This window comes from Mixophyes fleayi, chromosome 11 (genome assembly GCF_038048845.1).
Source record: "Mixophyes fleayi isolate aMixFle1 chromosome 11, aMixFle1.hap1, whole genome shotgun sequence".
NCBI lineage: Eukaryota > Metazoa > Chordata > Amphibia > Anura > Limnodynastidae > Mixophyes > Mixophyes fleayi.
In genome coordinates, this window is record NC_134412.1 from 38,938,428 (window position 1) to 38,956,364 (window position 17,937).

General features: G+C 41.9%; 1 protein-coding gene across 1 annotated transcript; it reads right to left on the reverse strand.

The window, feature by feature from the left end:
- Positions 1-5,857: 5,857 nt before the first annotated feature.
- Positions 5,858-16,923, reverse strand: TMEM238 (transmembrane protein 238). Its single transcript, XM_075191712.1, has 2 exons — positions 16,437-16,923; positions 5,858-6,324 (listed from the first exon to the last, which is right to left on the reverse strand). Exon 1 carries the CDS (start codon positions 16,881-16,883, stop codon positions 16,440-16,442), a length of 444 nt encoding a protein of 147 aa, XP_075047813.1. The 5' UTR covers positions 16,884-16,923; the 3' UTR covers positions 5,858-6,324; positions 16,437-16,439.
- Positions 16,924-17,937: the final 1,014 nt, after the last annotated feature.

Here is a 17,937-nt window from a genome sequence, read left to right on the forward strand (position 1 = left end):
AGGTGTCAGGGATCAGAAGGAAGGGAAACATATCTGGATAGAAACAGTGGGAACTGATATGCAGGGCAAGGAAAGGTCAATGATGGGGGCTCTGTACTGTACCGAGAGTTGGGAGGGGCACTGGAGTCATAGTCACTGGGCAGCACAGTGGCCTAGTGGTTAACACTTCTGCCTCACAGCACTGGGGTCATGAGTTCGATTCCCGACCATGGCCTTATCTGTGTGGAGTTTGTATGTTCTCCCTGTGTTTGCGTGGGTTTCCTCAGGGTGCTCCGGTTTCCTCCCACACTCCAAAAACATACTAGTAGGTTAATTGGCTGCTATCAAAAATTGACCCTAGTCTCTGTCTGTCTATCTCCCTCTTTGTCTGTCTGTGTCTGTGTGAGTGTGTGCCTATATTAGGGAATTTAGACTGTAAGCTCCAATGGGGCAGGGACTGATGTGAGTGAGTTCTCTGTACAGCGCTGCGGAATTAGTGGCGCTATATAAATAAATGATGATGATGATGATGATGATAGTTATCAGGAGCTGAGGTGAGAGTGTTGGTGGAACACAGGGCTGTCAGGAGGAGCTGGGGATGCTGGGAGGGGCAGTCCTGGAAGCAGAGAGCTGCTAACACACAGCATGTGATATAACAGACTAGTGCTTAGGGAGAGAACAACTAATGGAGCTGACAGATCCCCCTCCCCCTCACTTACTTAAGGTCTGTTCTCAGCACCCCGCAGTGTTGGCTCTTCTGCACTGACAGCATGGTGACATCATCAGTGATGCTGCAGTGACAGGGGCCGGCGTTTTTTTTCATACTCCTTTCATGGGCCAGCCACCACACTAGCCCCTCCGCCCTCTCGTGGCACCCCCCTCCCCCGGTGGGGGGGGGGGGGCGGGTGCCGCAAGTCGGGGGAGGGGCCACAATTTTTTTATTTTTTTTATTTTTTTTTTTTACTATGTAACACAGAGGGGAAGGTAGCGGGCGGCCACTGCGCCCCCTCGGGGTTGCGCCCGGGGCGACGGCACCGCCCGCACCACCCTAGTTACGGCTCTGGCCATCACATTTTAAATTCACCTCCCCCTCCAATGCAACATGGTTTTGCCTTACTTACTTTTGCTTAACTTTCCTTAATGTTAAGCTCTTTTTACATGGCACAAGGCACGCAATATTTGTTGATTTCATTATTTTCTCCAGTAGGCATAAGGTATTTCTCAGTTGCTCAAAATGATTTACCCATCCTTAATGTAAAGGTGGAAATAGAAAGATCCATTATAATGAAGATCATGGTGTAGCATTTTTGTACAAACCGATATGTGGTTGCTAAAAAAAAACATATATCATTATATACAGTTCACCTATCATTTCACTTTTACATTCTTCTTTTATGCGCTAAATTTATATTATCGGTGTTCTGATATTTTCAATTTTACAGTGATATGTCTGATATGACAGATTAAATTCATGGATGGGCCCCCAGGTGGGGATTTATTTTATTGCTTTCCACTGTTCCCATACACACTGACATAAACAATATATTGACCTCGGAGGAGAGTCTGAAAAACTAGTGTAGAAGGTTTCTTTATTTATTTCTTTTTATCTTTTTATACATCGTTGCCCAACTTCAAAAGCCGGACAATATAATATCACAGGTTAGAAATAGCAGGGCCTGATTATCCAATAGGGTGACCAGACTGCAGCCTAAGGTGCAAGGTAGTTTTGGGGGCACAAAATATTTTGTGGTGTAAAATTGTGAAAGGGAGATGTATAAACTGAAATACATTTTAAAACAAGAGAATAGTTGTGCTCCAGTGTAAAAAGGAAACATGAAAGAAAAATGTAATAAAGTTTTAAACTTAAAGTATTGCTATGGTAAAGTCTGAAGACAATGAGTTAACCTTGGGCGAGTGCCTTAGGATAAGCAATTAGTAGGAGAGACAAGAATGGTGACAGGCACATATCTGGCAGACCCCTCCACCTTCAGATCTTCACCCTAAGTAGTGTTTGTTCATGCCTTCAGTCTGCTATATAGTTCTGATTTTAATAAAAAGTAAATGAGTGACAAAGATGCCAAGACCCTATTAAAAATCCAAGTGGATCAGGGTTTCAAAAACACAGGAACATAAACATGTCAAAGTGGGGGGGTGAAGGAAACTGGATTTTAAATTAAGGACAAGTTTCTTTTTACTTGGCGTAGAAAGCAAGGGGGGTGCTACGAGCGTCTGAACCCTTGTTCATGCCCTGAGAGAACGTCTCACTTCACTAGGATTTGTTTCTCCCCATGCCTTGCTGACAGGACTGAACTTGCAGAACTAAGCTTCATATACCAAATAAGACTACAATTCCCATGATGTTCCAGGGTGTGTTCCTAAAGATACAGGACTTCATTCATGTCAAGATGACTGTCCGTTTGTGTAGCATATATTACGTGATTCCGCCCTGTGCATGCTCAGATACGGACATTACACCAATGAGTGCAGTTGTAGTAATTCACATCCACACGCATTTGACAGGTATAGCCCTTTACAACTTGAGAGGCAGAATGGGGGAGGAAAGGACTAATGTAGCCCATGTCCAGCCTTATCTTTTACATCTGTTACAGGGCAGGTATAAACGGAGGATGATATTGATGACCGACATGGCATAGTCTTTGATTTAAAAGTTACACGTATGCATCTCAGTATTTAAGATTTATTTTCAAAGCTCATTCTATGCACTGTACAATTTCTATACGAGCTGAACAATACACCAGTTACATGCTCTTTTTAAACATGCAAATTACAGTCAATTTGCATTCGGACTTGAATCAGAAGCACAGTATATTAAATTATATATATATAATAGTAAAACACCAGAGGTATTTTTTTTTCCCATAAAAATGGTTTAGATGGTTTAGATGAATATGGACAGTAATTGGAAGATGTACCCTGGGAGACGACACAGCAAGCTCTGGAGCAGCTATGATAGTTGAACTTGAAATGTAATTTTGGAAGCACGCTGTAGTTACCTATTGATTCCAATGACCCCATACCCACTTGCTCTTGCATCTGGCACCACAACATCTTTGGACACTTTTGGTTCAACTCAATGCAAGTGAGTATAAGGGGGGTAAACAGAGTGTCCTCCATTGAAACACCTCAAGCAACTGGTGTAAGAGACACATATCACATGCAGTGTCAGTGGCATTCTTGCCGACTTTAATAATCTCTCCATCCCTCTGTATCCCTTTATTGAGGCCCGGGAGAAAGACCTGCTCCTCCGAGTGCCTGAGAGAACTTCTAGAATCTTCAGGATATTCTGGAAGAGTAGGCAAATATGGTCAGTGGTAATTTCTTAAAACCAGTGGGTAAACACCCTAAGAGCAGACAGTGGTGGTCCGGGATGCAGTGTGTTTATAGGGATATCTTCCCTTCAGATGCAGTAATGGTGGCACAGTGGTTAGAATTGTTGCCTCACAGCACTGAGATAATGGATTTGATTTCAACCAGGGCCCTATCTGTGTGGAGTTTGTATGTTCTCCCCAGGTTACCTCCCACCTCCAAGACAAATTAGTAGGATAATTGGTTTGTGCCCCAATTTTCACTATTGTGCATGTGTGTGTGTTTCTGTGTAGTAGGGGATATAGATTGTAAGTTCCACTGAGGCAGGGACGGGTGTGCATGATTAAATTCTTTCTTTAAAGCTCTTTGGGATATGCAGGCGCTATATAAATAATTGTTAATACCTCTGTTGTACACTTTCTCACATGTGCTTGTCTTGCATCACCTGTAAAATCTTCCTCCCTGTCATCTTTTTAAACACTTCTGTAGCAAAGATACACATCTCTATCTCTTGCTTGTATTTAGTTCCAATTTTTTTTCTACACTTGATAGTTTTCTCCTAGCAATGAAACGGTTAATAACGGAGTTTCATTAATATGGGACTCATTATAAATAAATAATGAAGCCACAGTAATTCAGTAATTAAAATGGTAAACCAATAGTTAGTAATAAGCAGCCCCTAACATTTGAGAATACAATGTATCGCATTTAAACAAATGCTGAAATACTTTAAAGACAATATATACTCTGTATATAAACATGAAAAAGCGAAAAACTTTCTTTACACATAGTAATTTGCTTAAATCATTCTGCCGGTTTGTGTAGGTGGTAATGTATACAGTTTTTTGTTGGAAATTACTTGAATCAACACTGTATATCAGAGGTACTCAAATCCAGTCCTCAAGAGCTACCAACAGCTCATGTTTTCAGGATTTCTGATTGTAGCAACAGGTAGGATAATTACTGATCCACAAAAATATAATAACTCACCTATGCATGATTAAAGACATCCTGAAAACATGAACTGTTGATAGCTCTTGAGTACTGATTTTGAACAGCTGAGCCATACATGATGGACTTTATATGGTAGTATATCTGTCATGACTTTAATAAATATTTCCTTTTTTTATAATTTTTGATTTATGCTCTTAGCTCCATCTGCTGGTGATTCTTCATAAACCAACATTGTTGTCCTTTAGCAGTTTCCTTAATTTAACATGTGAACTAATCTGGAAGTTACTCAATGCCATATTGCTTGTCTGCCTACCAAAATATATCAATAACATGCTCCATGTCTGCAACAGTGCTATGCATGACTGATTTAGATGCTTACTTAATTGATTATATGGTGATTTATGCTGTTACTTGTTGGATGTTCAATTCATCATGGCTTCTTAGAGTTGCATTATTTCATACTTGCCAACTCTCCCTGAATGTCAGGGAGACTCCCTGAAATAGGGGTGATCTCCCTCACTCACTAAAGAGTCTGGCATTTTCCCTGATGCTGAGCCAGTACAAGACGTGGTTGGCTTCGCCATCTGTGGCATGATGACACAGTTCAGAAATTGTGTCCTATATCCATGTATTAATGCCTATGGAGGTGGCCATTTTCATGGAGACCAAGATTTAATCAAAGACTGACAGGTAAGAAAACATGACTTCAGTAATGGAGACAGAAATGTAAAAGACACTTCAGTTTCTAGAGATTCATTAGCTGCTTTTCTTTCACGCATAATTGCCTACTCTCCTGGAATGTCCGGGAGACTCCTGCATTTCTGGGAGACCTCCTGGGCTCCCAGGAGAGCAGGACAACCTCGCGGTTTTCGCCTCCGCAATAGGAGAGCGGCAGGGGTGGGGCTTAATGACGCAAATATTGCGTCCTCTTAGCCTGCCCCTGCTGTAATTGGCCAAAATTGTGACAATTGTTTAGGGGGCAGTGCCAAAATGATGCAATTCGTCAAGCCCCGACCTCGCATACCCACCTCCCCTGGGATCTCCTTGAAGCCAACGAGGAAAAATTGGCAAGTAAGCATTATTTATGTATCCTTTTTTAAATATTCTGTTAGCTATGCATATATACAGTATGCTATACGTTAGACCAGTGATCAAAGTGGGGCGGTATGTGCCACAGCCTTTGAAGCTGCTCATATACTCTCGGTTATTCTCTACAAATGTCCATACCAGCACTTCTAAATTTCCACATAGACCATTGCTTTAGACATTTAAGTAGAAATCTCTGTTTATAATATTGGATAGTAAATGCTACTATTTTTTGTTCCCATTTCACCCCATCCTGTAACGTAACAATGTTGAAAGATGACTCTTCCACAGTCTCATTGATTGAGTAAAGGAGGGCGATTAGCTTCCTGTCAATCTGTATCTCGTCACATCACATGTAAAGAGGACAGAACATTTTCATTACTGAACTTTCAAGAGACCTGATTAGTTTATTGATTTAATATATCAAAACCCATTAAAAAGTGGGTTTAAAAAGTATAAAGATACAAAATACTGGAAATTATAAAAGAAAAAGTAAAGATTATTTCAAATAAATCCATTTTTTTTTAATCAAGTTTAATCCATTTACATTTAAAAAAAAGATTACTGTACACACACATTAATTCATATTATTTTATAGGTCTTGAATATTGGTGTAGCCTGTACAAACCTTGTGACAATAAATGTCCCTTATTATAAACATACATCAAGAAATACCTCAATGCCAGTGAACTAAACTGCATTGATTCCAAATGTTTTCCCAGATTATATCAGAAACCGCTATCTTGAAAAATGAAAACGGTCTTCTTAGCCGGATGAACATGGTTGAATGTTTTATTTTGTCCATATGTCATGCAGAGTTGTAAATTGACAAAAATATTATTGTATCCATGTTGAGTTGACACAAAAATGTAACTTTTTTTTGAAAATGTTCTCCTTACAGTTTTTCAGTAGAGAATGTTTCCCAGTAGCTTAATTTAACTCCTTTGCAGGTAAATTCAACTGGAAGTATTGTGGAATCTAAGAAAAAAATAATATGGAGTAGTTAAATAGATTAACAATTAATACAAGTATTACTATTACTAATAGTAATTTCAACAAATATTACTTTGTAATTACTTTGTATTAATTCAATGTTCCACTCATATTAGTGATTCAGACATGAGCCAGCAGCACAATGCTTGAAATCATGCTGCAAGTGACAGCCCAATGTTGTGACACACGATCCAAGTGAACAATTTTAAAAGTAAGCATTGTCAGTAGGTCCTTTCATGTCATTGAATTGCATTTTATGAATTAAACACTGGTCTCAGTTAAATAAAAGTAAGAATGAATTTTATTCTGGAATTCTAGTTAATATGGTAATTCTGAACTGATTCCAAACAAAACACAAAAGAGAAGCCCACCATGCACATTTTATGAGATGTTCAAAATACATGGATAATAATAATAATAATTGTATTTATATATCACTTTTCTCCCAATAGGACACAATATATTTTACATCTGCAGATTAAAAAAAAAAACCACATGATACAAAATAAACATATAAAGGATTAACAGAGTACAGAAAAGAGAGCATTTGGGTTTTTTAAAAAATAAAGGGGCATTAATGAAATGCATGAGTACACAGGTAAGTCTTGAGTCTGTTTTTGAAGATTTATAAAGTGGGGTCCAGAGGAGGGCTGGCAAATTTTAGCCCAGGGACAAGACTAAACTCAGCAACTTATTAGGAGCATTTTAAAGGAAAACAATGCAGGTGGCCCAGTGACCCAGCCCAAGGTAGCCCACTATGGGACCGTCCCAGGGGGAAGATGCCCCCCTGTCCCACATCCCAGCTTGCCCTGGTGGGGTCTCAGACCGTTGTGAGGCAGAGAGATCCAGAGATTAGGACACGCAAAGCTGAACGCTTAAACCCCAAATAAAGTATGGGACAATCTAGGTAGTGCTAAACTTTCATCTGCAGGATGAAGGAACCCAGGGTGAGTATAGGGAATCGGAAGTTGCTTGAAGTACCTAACACCCTGGCTATTTACAGCCTGATTGCTGCATTTTCTACCAGCTATAAGCCCTGCAGTTCGTTTTCTGGGAAACGCAGGCAGAGTGCATTGCAGTGATTCAAGTGTGAAGTCACGAATCATGTCTGAGTGTAGGAAGATCTTCTGAAGGAATGCTTGATTCTGGTGATGTTCCTCAGATGAAAGAATGAAGATCTGATCATGCTGAAACATGAAGTTTAAGTGTCAAGCCACAATCAAGGTCAAAACTAAAATTGTGATCAGAGTTTTGCAATTCTGAACCCCTAAGTTTAAGCCAAGTTGGTTGGTGCAGCTGCAGTATTATTTGACGGTAATCTTACATTATAAGAACTTTTCATCAAGATTCAATCTTGGTCACCTGGCACTCATCAACACCTGGAGCTCAGCTAGACCGCCACTTAGGATTGGTATTGGGTTCTTAGTACCCGCAGAAAAGTACAGTTGAATACCAGTAGAAGTCCCAGCCAATGACATCTGATTATTTCACCCAGAGGCAGCATGTATACTGCAAACAGCAAAGGAGATGGATAGAGCACTGTGGCACACCTCATGGCAGGGGTATTGGAGCAGAATACAATTTCTCCTGAAGACACTTTCTGTGACCTACCAAAGATAATAGATGTTAACCAGCTAAGGACTGTGGGATCCAGTCTACAGAAATTCTTCAAGTGGACTATTAGAATCCCACGGTCTACGGTATCACATGCCTCTGAGAAATTCAGAAGGTCTAAATATAAACAATCCCCTCTGTTTCTTACCATCAGAAGATCATTATGTACACACACCAGGGCTGTTTCAGTACTATGTTGTTTCCTGAAACCTGACTGGGTAAATACCCCCCAGCATGTCAGTCCTGGGCAGCGGGACAGGGGGTGTGGCCACATCCTGCTATAGGATATCTCCTTTTCCCCCAACAATCCCACCCACGGGACAAACATGTCCACATGCAGGACAGTGGGACAGAGCACTAAAGTCAGGGCTATCACTCTGAAATCGGGTCAGTTGGGTGTTATGCTAGGTGCATGCATACAGATAGACTTAAGTTTACAATTGGTTCTGCTATTTTATAACTTATATTACAGCTGCTAAATGGCCATTAATCCAGGTCATCTGGGGAACATGTGGATCTACCCTAAGCAAAAAACAATGACTGCCCTGGAATTGATGTATATTTTACACAGGCCTGTGAAAGATAATATCTTGATGGTTAATGTAAATTTACTACAATGTTCTAAGCAAATACTTTACTTCAGTGCTGTTATATGTTATAAGAGAGGAAGTTAAAATTTGAATAATGGAATCTAGAAGTTCTTTGTAATGCAGAGTAATATAATCTCTGAGTGACTGGCTTTGAGAAACAATACAATGGAAAGGTCCACTGCATCTGAATGAAATACAGATAGTGTGTTGCAAGAATTAAAGTGTAAGTCCACCCAAAACTAACACAGATAAGGGGGCCTAATTATTAAAATGCTGGGATAAGGCTGATTTTCTTAGAAAATTAATTATCACAAGCAACTTACTAAGTAAATATTGTTGTGATATTCAGGTGCCTGGCGAGACTGGCCGGGGGAAGCAAGGCTTACCTTACCTTTTCACCTGGCTAGGCTCCAGGGATATGCATTGAAAATAAGCTATGCTTTTTGTATATAAGGCAAAATGTTAAACATCAAGGTTCATATTTTATTTTTAGCAGTATTTTAACATTCACAAATCACTTTTATTTCACGTTATATATAAAGATTATGTCTTATTTTTAATGCATATCGATAAAGCTGAGTTCTAATTCCAGCCCAAGCGTGTCCCATTTAAGACTACCTTTCTTTTTTCTGTTGCATGGACATTTCATAATGTACAATTTATTAGGAAGAAGTTGACAATCTATAATTATTTTGTCTTGTGCAGATTCGGACTTTATAGGGAGCAATGATCTCCCCAGCACCTATTTTCCAGGTGCTCCATCCAGCTTTTTTACTTGCTTCCCAGCTTTAGGAGCCCAACAGAGTCCTATTATAATAGAATGGACCATTGTATCTCCTGTTTTAACAGGCACTATGTGAGCACTACAGCCATCAGTGTGTCTTAGACCAGTCCTGGCAGGTGTGGACAATAACTTCCAAAAAAAAATCAATATTGTTGCAAAGTATTACAACTGCCCCCACCCGGCTACTTCTTAATGCCACCCAGCTGGCAACATTTTCTGGGGAGAACACTGGAGAATATGACTGCACCTACTTCTGTTCTCGTGCTACTTTTAAGGTAAGATTTACCAGGATAGATAACCCCACCAAACTTGAGTCCGAGTGAGGTTTGCTTAGTGGAGAGACCCTATTATGAGTGAAGCTATTCTTGGAGATATTCTCTAACACTTGGCAGACTCCAAAATATTATTTAATATAATTAATCCTCCTGCCCAGCAAGTAAGGGAACGGCAGGTGTCCGATTCTTAAGAGGTGCACAAATGGGCCTATTTGTCCACCTTACACATACAGGGGTGCATATCAACAGTCTGCTCTTGTGAACTGCCTGTGTAAAATCACTTTACTTGACAGTTCACATGATTATGTAAGTGTAAACAGTAATTTCAAAGTACTGGCTACTATTACTTTAGGACCATCCCTCTAATTCAGAGCCAGATTAAGGGGGGAATTAAGGGCACGTGTCTCGAGCCACCCTGTCTCAGCGCTCTGAGCAGGGGGGGCTGCAATGTGACCTATGGGGGAGCAGGGGGGGCTGCAATGAGACCTATGGGGGGAAGAGGGGGGCTGCAATGAGTCCTATGGGGGGAAGAGGGGGGCTGCAATAAGACCTATGGGGGGAAGAGGGGGGCTGCAATGAGACCTATGGGGGGAAGAGGGGGGCTGCAATGAGACCTATGGGGGGAAGAGGGGGGCTGCAATGAGACCTATGGGGGGAAGAGGGGGGCTGCAATGAGACCTATGGGGGGAAGAGGGGGGCTGCAATGAGTCCTATGGGGAGGACGGGGCTGCAATGAGACCTATGAGGACGATGGGGCTGCAATGAGACCTATGGGGGGAAGAGGGGGGCTGCAATGAGTCCTATGGGGAGGACGGGGCTGCAATGAGACCTATGAGGAAGACGGGGCTGCAATGTGACCTATGGGGGAGCAGGGGGGGCTGCAATGAGACCTATGGGGGGAAGAGGGGGGCTGCAATGAGTCCTATGGGGGGAAGAGGGGGGCTGCAATGAGACCTATGGGGGGAAGAGGGGGGCTGCAATGAGACCTATGGGGGGAAGAGGGGGGCTGCAATGAGACCTATGGGGGGAAGAGGGGGGCTGCAATGAGTCCTATGGGGAGGACGGGGCTGCAATGAGACCTATGAGGACGATGGGGCTGCAATGAGACCTATGGGGGGAAGAGGGGGGCTGCAATGAGTCCTATGGGGAGGACGGGGCTGCAATGAGACCTATGAGGAAGACGGGGCTGCAATGAGACCTATGGGGGAGGGGGGGTTGCAATGAGATCTATGGGAAGGACGGAGCTGCAATGAGACCTATTGGGGAGGGGGGGCTGCAATGAGATCTATTGGGGAGGACGGGGCTGCAATGAGACCTATGGCCGAGAAGGGTTGGAATGAGACCTATGGGGAGGACATTGCTGCAATGAGACCTATGGGGGAGGGGGATATGCAATGAGACCTATGAGGGAGGGGGGCTGCAATAAGACCCATTAGACGGGGGGCTGAAATGAGACCTATTGGATGGGGGGGCTACAATAAGACATATAGGGGTGGAGGGGGCTGCAATGAGACCTATAGGGGGACTTACAATGAGACCTATGGGGCGGCTACAATGAGAGCTTTAGATAAAAAAAATTGTTTCAAACAGAAATGTGCACTGCAGGTTTGCTTCAACTGCATAGAGATATATCTTTTACAAAGTGTTTTATGCTTTAATTATTTTTTTTCTCTTTAGGATATATTTTAAAAATTATATTTATCTAACTCAAGATTGACAAGCAACCATCTGATCTAACCTAATATCAAATGTCATTGATAATTAATAGTTAATGGCACGTCTAACTGTATCGCAGGAGTGTGTAAGTCTGAGGTCTGGTAGCACACAGGAAGTAAAATAGTGTAACTGCCCTACACAAAAAAATGCGCTATTTATTTATATTGTGCTAATACCTTCGAAATGAAAATTAAAATATATATGAGAACCTCATTGGTGTGTGCAGCTGATGGAGTAATTATGTGCCATGATACAGTGGCGGATCCAGGGGGGGGGGGGGGGGGCCCCCTAGCAGACACTTGCTGCCGACGGCTGCACAGTATGTGCAGGTCTGTCCAGCCGTGACAGGCAGGGACAGTGTGCTGCCCGGCTGCTCTGACCACAATCAGAGCAGCCGGGCAGCACACTGTCCCTGCCTGTCACGGCTGGACGGACCTGCACATACTGTGCAGCTGTCGGCAGCCTAAAATGTTAGAAAGGGGCGGGGCCTAAATCGCCCCCCCCCCCCCTAAATCGCCCCGGGTACAGCATTTTTCTAGATCCGCCCCTGCCATGATATCCTTTGGTTTGAAGTAAAGAATGCAGCTTCATGATTGTAACCAGAATATGCTCCTCTTTCTGTTTTCAAAACAATGTTTTAAATAAAGTACAGAAGTACTGTGGCTAATGGAGCATAACTAGATGGCTGGGGCTGGTTCATAGTGGTAGATTGTTCTTTGAAGTGACCATGGGACTCTAACCATTGTGACAGGATGCTCATGTTTTCATTCTCGGCACAGCAAGATGGGCATTAGATTTTGCTACAGATAAAGCAGCTTTATGAAACCGTATAAACTAGTGGATGGCAATATGATATTTTTCAGTATCTTAACAAGTGGCCATTGATCCCAAAAACAGGACAAGCTTTACCTTTGTGAAAAGGCATCAGTTCACATTGAGACTGGGGGGTTGTATTTACTACACTGCAGGTTTGAAAAAGTGGAGATGTTGCCTATAGCAACCAATCAGATTCTAGTTATTATTTATTTAGTACATTCTACAAATGACAGCTAGAATCAAATTGGTTGCTATTGGCAACATCTCAATTTTTTTAAAACCCGCAGTTTAGTAAATATACTCCCAGAGCACCAGCATGAAGTGAACAGAGCATTAAACTGTATATTAAAATATGAGTGGCTAATCAAACTGGTGATAACACTGGACTATTCTGTGAGCACAAAATCACTAGTAAGAAGAGCAGAGAGCAGAGATTATTATGGTCAGCTGTCCCATTTAAGGTCCACTTGTTTGTCACCCTGCTATAGACACACACATTAATTCTTTCATTTAGAGTTAAGAGCAAATCCAGCTAAAGGGAAAGAATTTTCACCAGCTATAGGGATGGGGCAGAAATGAAAGAGGCACGGAGGTGCCAATGAGAGAGACATGGGGGGATGGGGGGCTGCAATGGGAGAGACACCGAGTGAGCTGCAACTGGAGAGACAAGGGGGTGTGGGGGGGGCTGCAATGGGAGAGACACAGAGGGAGCTGCAACTGGAGAGACACGGGGGGGGGCTGCAATGAGAGTAACATAGTGGGGGCACAATGAGAGTGACACAGAGATGGCTGCAATGAAAGATGCACAGAGGGCCCAACAAGAGAGGCACAGAGGGTGCAGGAATGAGAAAGAACAGGGAGCTGCAAAGGGAGAGACACCAAGGGGGCTGCAAATAGAGTTATATGGAGGAGGCACAATGAGAGAGACACGGAGGGGGCTGCCATGAAAGAGACACAGAGGGGCCTGGAATGGGAGAGACACGGAGAGGGGGGAGGCTACAATGGGAGAGACACCGAGGGGGCTGCAGTTGGAGAGACACCGAGGGGGCTGCAGTTGGAGAGACACAGAAGGATCTGAAATAAGAGCAACATGAATGGGGCTGCAAAGAGAGCATCACAAAGGGGGCCACAATGAGAGTGACACAGTAATAAAAGTGACATGGAGGGAGCTGCAACAAGAACGACACGGAAGGGGCTGCAATGATAAAGGCATGGAAGGGAATGAGAGAGATAGGAGGGTAACAAAACCACAGATTTTCATTCTTGTGAATGATAACACTATGCCCTTAATTTTAGACAATAGGGAACCCCCTGTCCTAAGTGCCGTGGGCCCCCCAAAACCTTAATCCAGCTCTGCTCTAACTATTTACATTTTTCCCATGTTTCTTCTAAAACTCTGCTCATTAAGTCCCATTTATGTCTTAAATGAATGATGAGCATTAGGGAATATTGTGCCCAGCATTTTAAATGTGTTCCTCAAAACAGTGTCTGTTACCAAAAATTGGTTATGTTCACTTCACACTTTTGGGCATGGCCACGTCACACTGGAAAATGCCATATCCCACAGGCCATGCCATGCACTTCAGAAGTGCTACTCTGCCCCCAAAACAACCGCACTGCCAAGCGCACAAGTGGCAGGCACACAAGGCACCTACTCACCACAACTCTCAGTGGAACACTACTCACAGCAGTTCCTAAAGTCAGGGAAAAAGTCCTGACTTTTAGAACTCCTTCTACACCTCTTTGTTACAGGGCCCAACGCTGAAGGGGGGGTGCAATTTAGGAATATTTTAGGTACATTTGGTCAAAATTGAGGGCTAGGGGGGTGACATTTGTCTTTCTCAACCCAGTCACTAGAATTCTAAGTTACGGCTCTGTTTTGTTACACCTCTCCTAACGTTCCAACCACTCCCTTTCTGTTCCCCCCCTTCTTCCCTTATGTGTCAGTGTTCCTCAGTTATCTAATCTTGGCCCCCTACTCTTCTCCTTCTATACCTCCTCCCTTGGTGATCTCATCAGCTCCTTTGGCCTCCAATATCACCTGTACTCTGATGATGTTGGATGCTCCCTATTTATAACCTTCACCAGGGACTTCCAACAAAACTTCCCCATGCAAAGCATGTGGAAGCTTACTTATCATGAACAGTGGCAGTATCGCCTTCTCAGGATGGTGATAACAGTCTCAACGTATGAAAAATGCTGTATTATTATTCAAATAAAACACAGAAATGAAGACAATTCTTTGTTATTTTTTCAACTTATTTTTACTTTTAATGGAAAGTGGAACTGGAAGCCCAAGTTTGGACTTCCAGTGTGCATATGCTCCAAACAGGCCTGGCAAAGCAGTAAGTTCAGCCTTACCACTGCCAGCCTGTATCACTGGCCAAAATGTACTGATAAAATACGGGAAGAAAGATTTTCTCTCATTGCCCCAAGCAGCATTAGAAAATCTAACTACTATTTGATAAATAGATTCCTTAGTGACAATTCAGTGAAACCATCTATACCAGTGATTGAGGGCTGCATGTGGACCTCAAAGGGATACAAAGCAGCCCTAAAAAACAGAGTAATTCATCCTCTTTGATCCTCCTCTTAATGATTCTTGATTTCTCCTGTTTTAACCCCTTAATATTAAAAGTACAGCTGCGATGGCCATTCTCTGGAGAAAACAACTGTTTTCTTTTCTCCAGATTTTTGGCTCATTGCAGCTTAGTAAATATACCCCGGGGTGTTCTTAGCTTTGTGGGAGCACGCACAGCCTTTTCCTCCCCACAAAATGACCTGAATTATCCAGGACTTCTGAGGTCCTGGAGATTGTATTTCATAGTTATACTTAAAATGGGATATATTTTTCACCTTCCAGATACACTTATGTGAGAAAAAATATTAGTAGAAGTACGTCATCATCACCAACATTCATGTATGTAGTGCAACAATACTCAATAGTGCTTTAAACATATGCAGCAATAAATCAGTATCCACAACCCACAAAATTATATGCAAATTGATTTTACATAGGTGTTTCTAAAGACTTTGAAGTGGACATACATAATGAAATGCACTATGCGGAAAAGTAGATGCATATGCGCACATAAAAATGCACTACAGTTACATAAATTACTTGTAATGCGTTTTTGCATCCATTTACATATATGTAAGCTGCCATATCAACTGAGACAAACAATCTGTTAAGATAAAATGCAATGTCATTCATATATGAACATTCCTAAGGGCAAATTATCATGAATAGTGGAAAAATTAATTTATGACATTTCTAAACAATAACTTTTGAGCATAGAAAAGAGAACTGTACAAAATATATCATTATTTCAAAATAACAAATTTTTCAGTATAACAGATTCCATGTACTAAAATGAGTGGACTTGTGTCTGAGTTCAGCTCTTCTCAGTGTGCACAGTGATGGCACCGCGTCTGTCTGTTCACTTCAACCTTCATTAATTCAACAAGGTGACAGCTACAGACATACATAGGATTAGGGAGTACATTGGGTGCAGCAAACTTATCTTTTGTGAATGTGAGCTGCGTAAGTTATAAGCAGTGTTGTACTTCTTGGTCCAAAGAAGATTGTAAATCAGTTTTATCTATGAAATACTATTGTATTCAACGCGGTTAGAAAATAAAGCAGTGACACTTTCATACAATGGCAATGTACACCTTAAAAGAGGAAAAGATAAAGTGCACAAGTAAATTCACTATACTATACTGTACTATACATAGCAAGTGACCATACATGTTCGTTTACAAATTTCTATTATAAGGAATTACCTATGTTACATTGAGAACCCATACTGATTAAGGACCTCATTTAGAGTCGGACGCAAAGTCCGATTTAGGCGCATCTAACCAAAAAACACTACCACGCATGTGCAGAAAGCTCCAAATCCGCCTGCATCTTGGACGCAATTAACCCTTGCGACAGCTGCGACTCACTACGAGAAAATGGGAGGAACACGGAATTGTGAAGGCGTGACCATGTAAATGCATCCTAGTCGCAGTGAGGCGCAGACGCAACACACGTCAAAACAGGGCTAAAGATGTGCGGCAGGAATTAGGTGGCACAAGCGTTAGCTAGCTGCAGGAACTGCTCGCAGTTGGATAGGGTATTACGAGTGGGACGCAACCGGGGTTTGCTTGCAACTCGTAATACCCTACCAAGCTGCGGCACACTCCCACTTCTACACTCTTTACACAGACTTTGCGTCCGACTCTAAATGAGGTCCTAAATGTTTAATTTATCTGGAAAGATTTCATTTCTACGTTTTAGCAAGAAGCTCAACTTACAAGTTATGGATTAGATTCTCCTGTTAATAAGTCTTTTTTCGGGACTTTTGTTCTTGACAGCTGTAGTGTGTCTGGCTTGTTTGATCCCCCTGGTCCCTCGTTCTTCCATCTCCTATTTCCACGGTTAACATCGTGATGAGATAGGTGTCGGGAGATTTTACGTGCTAATCGAGCAAGGGTCCCATCCTTAGCCATATAGTCTTGCTGTAAATCCTCAAGTGATATTTCGATATTACCTGTGTACCAGAAAATCCATCCAATTAAACTCAGAAACACAAGGATTGCGCCGGTGTAAATCAGCAGATCACCAAAATCTTGTCCATTAAGCTGCAGTTCTGCAAATATCCCAACAAGCAGAGAGACCACTCCAATCAAGTCCATTAAAATGGCGAAAAGGAGGGCAAGCCTACAGCGTGCTAAAGCATTAGGAGCCATTGCTACTGTCATACTCTGTCCACAGCTGGAAGTCTGCGCATGCAAGACTACAAGCCAAATGGATTGTGAAAAGTAAGGAACTAGTCTGACTGGTTTAGGAAAGCAATAGGAGGGGGTGAAAGGGATCGGTTTTCATGCTCTTTGTTTAACCTTTTCCTGTTATTGTGGACACACCTATGTAAAACTCATCAGAGCTCTTACTTAACAAAAAATGCACATTTGTGCCTGTATGTACAAAGGATAAAGATTGTTGCACAAGACAAAACAAGCACACAGATAACACAAAACACTACTAATAAAGACTGCAAGCTATGGTGAACAAAGAACTCTACATTTATGTAACTGCACTATGTGCAATCCACACAAGAATGTGTTGTCACTGTACTTGATATTAATTATTCACTATAGAAGCTGTTATCTCTTTAAACAGTGATACTATGTACCAGTATAGTTAGAAAACAAGATAGAAAATGATTCAATGAAACCTAATATTTAAATATTCTTATTTAATTACACATAACCATCTTCTCACAAATGTAACACAGTTGCAAATTTGTGATGTCCTAAAACATACTGGTAGACTAATTGGCTGCTATTAAAATGACAAAAGTCTGTGTGTGTGTGTGTGTGTGTGTGTGTGTGTGTGTGTGTGTGTGTGTGTGTGTGTGTGTGTGTTAAGAAATTTAGGCTGTAAGCACCAATGTGGCAAGGACTGATGTGAGTTCTTTTTACTGTGCTGCGGAATTAGTGGCGCTAAATGAATAACTGATGATTATAAAGATGATGATGATGATGAAGTACTACATTAGCAGGCATCCAATATGCATTCCTCTTCACCTGGCTCCCATCACATATTAAATACCTAGCGGTGCTTATTACCAAAGATCTCCAGTATATGTTTAGGACAAACTTTATTCCGTTATTGACAAAATTGCGTGCCAAGCTTCGGCGTTGGCATCCTCGGGGCTTCTCTTGGCTTAGGAGGGTTAATATTATTAAAATGAATATCTTGCCCAAGGTGCTTTATCTACTCCAGACACTTCCGATTGCTATCCAACCTAAATTT

Excerpts from the sequence above, each read along its gene's own strand:
- TMEM238 (XM_075191712.1), bottom strand. The coding sequence starts at position 16,883 with ATGACAGTAGCAATGGCTCCTAATGCTTTAGCACGCTGTAGGCTTGCC.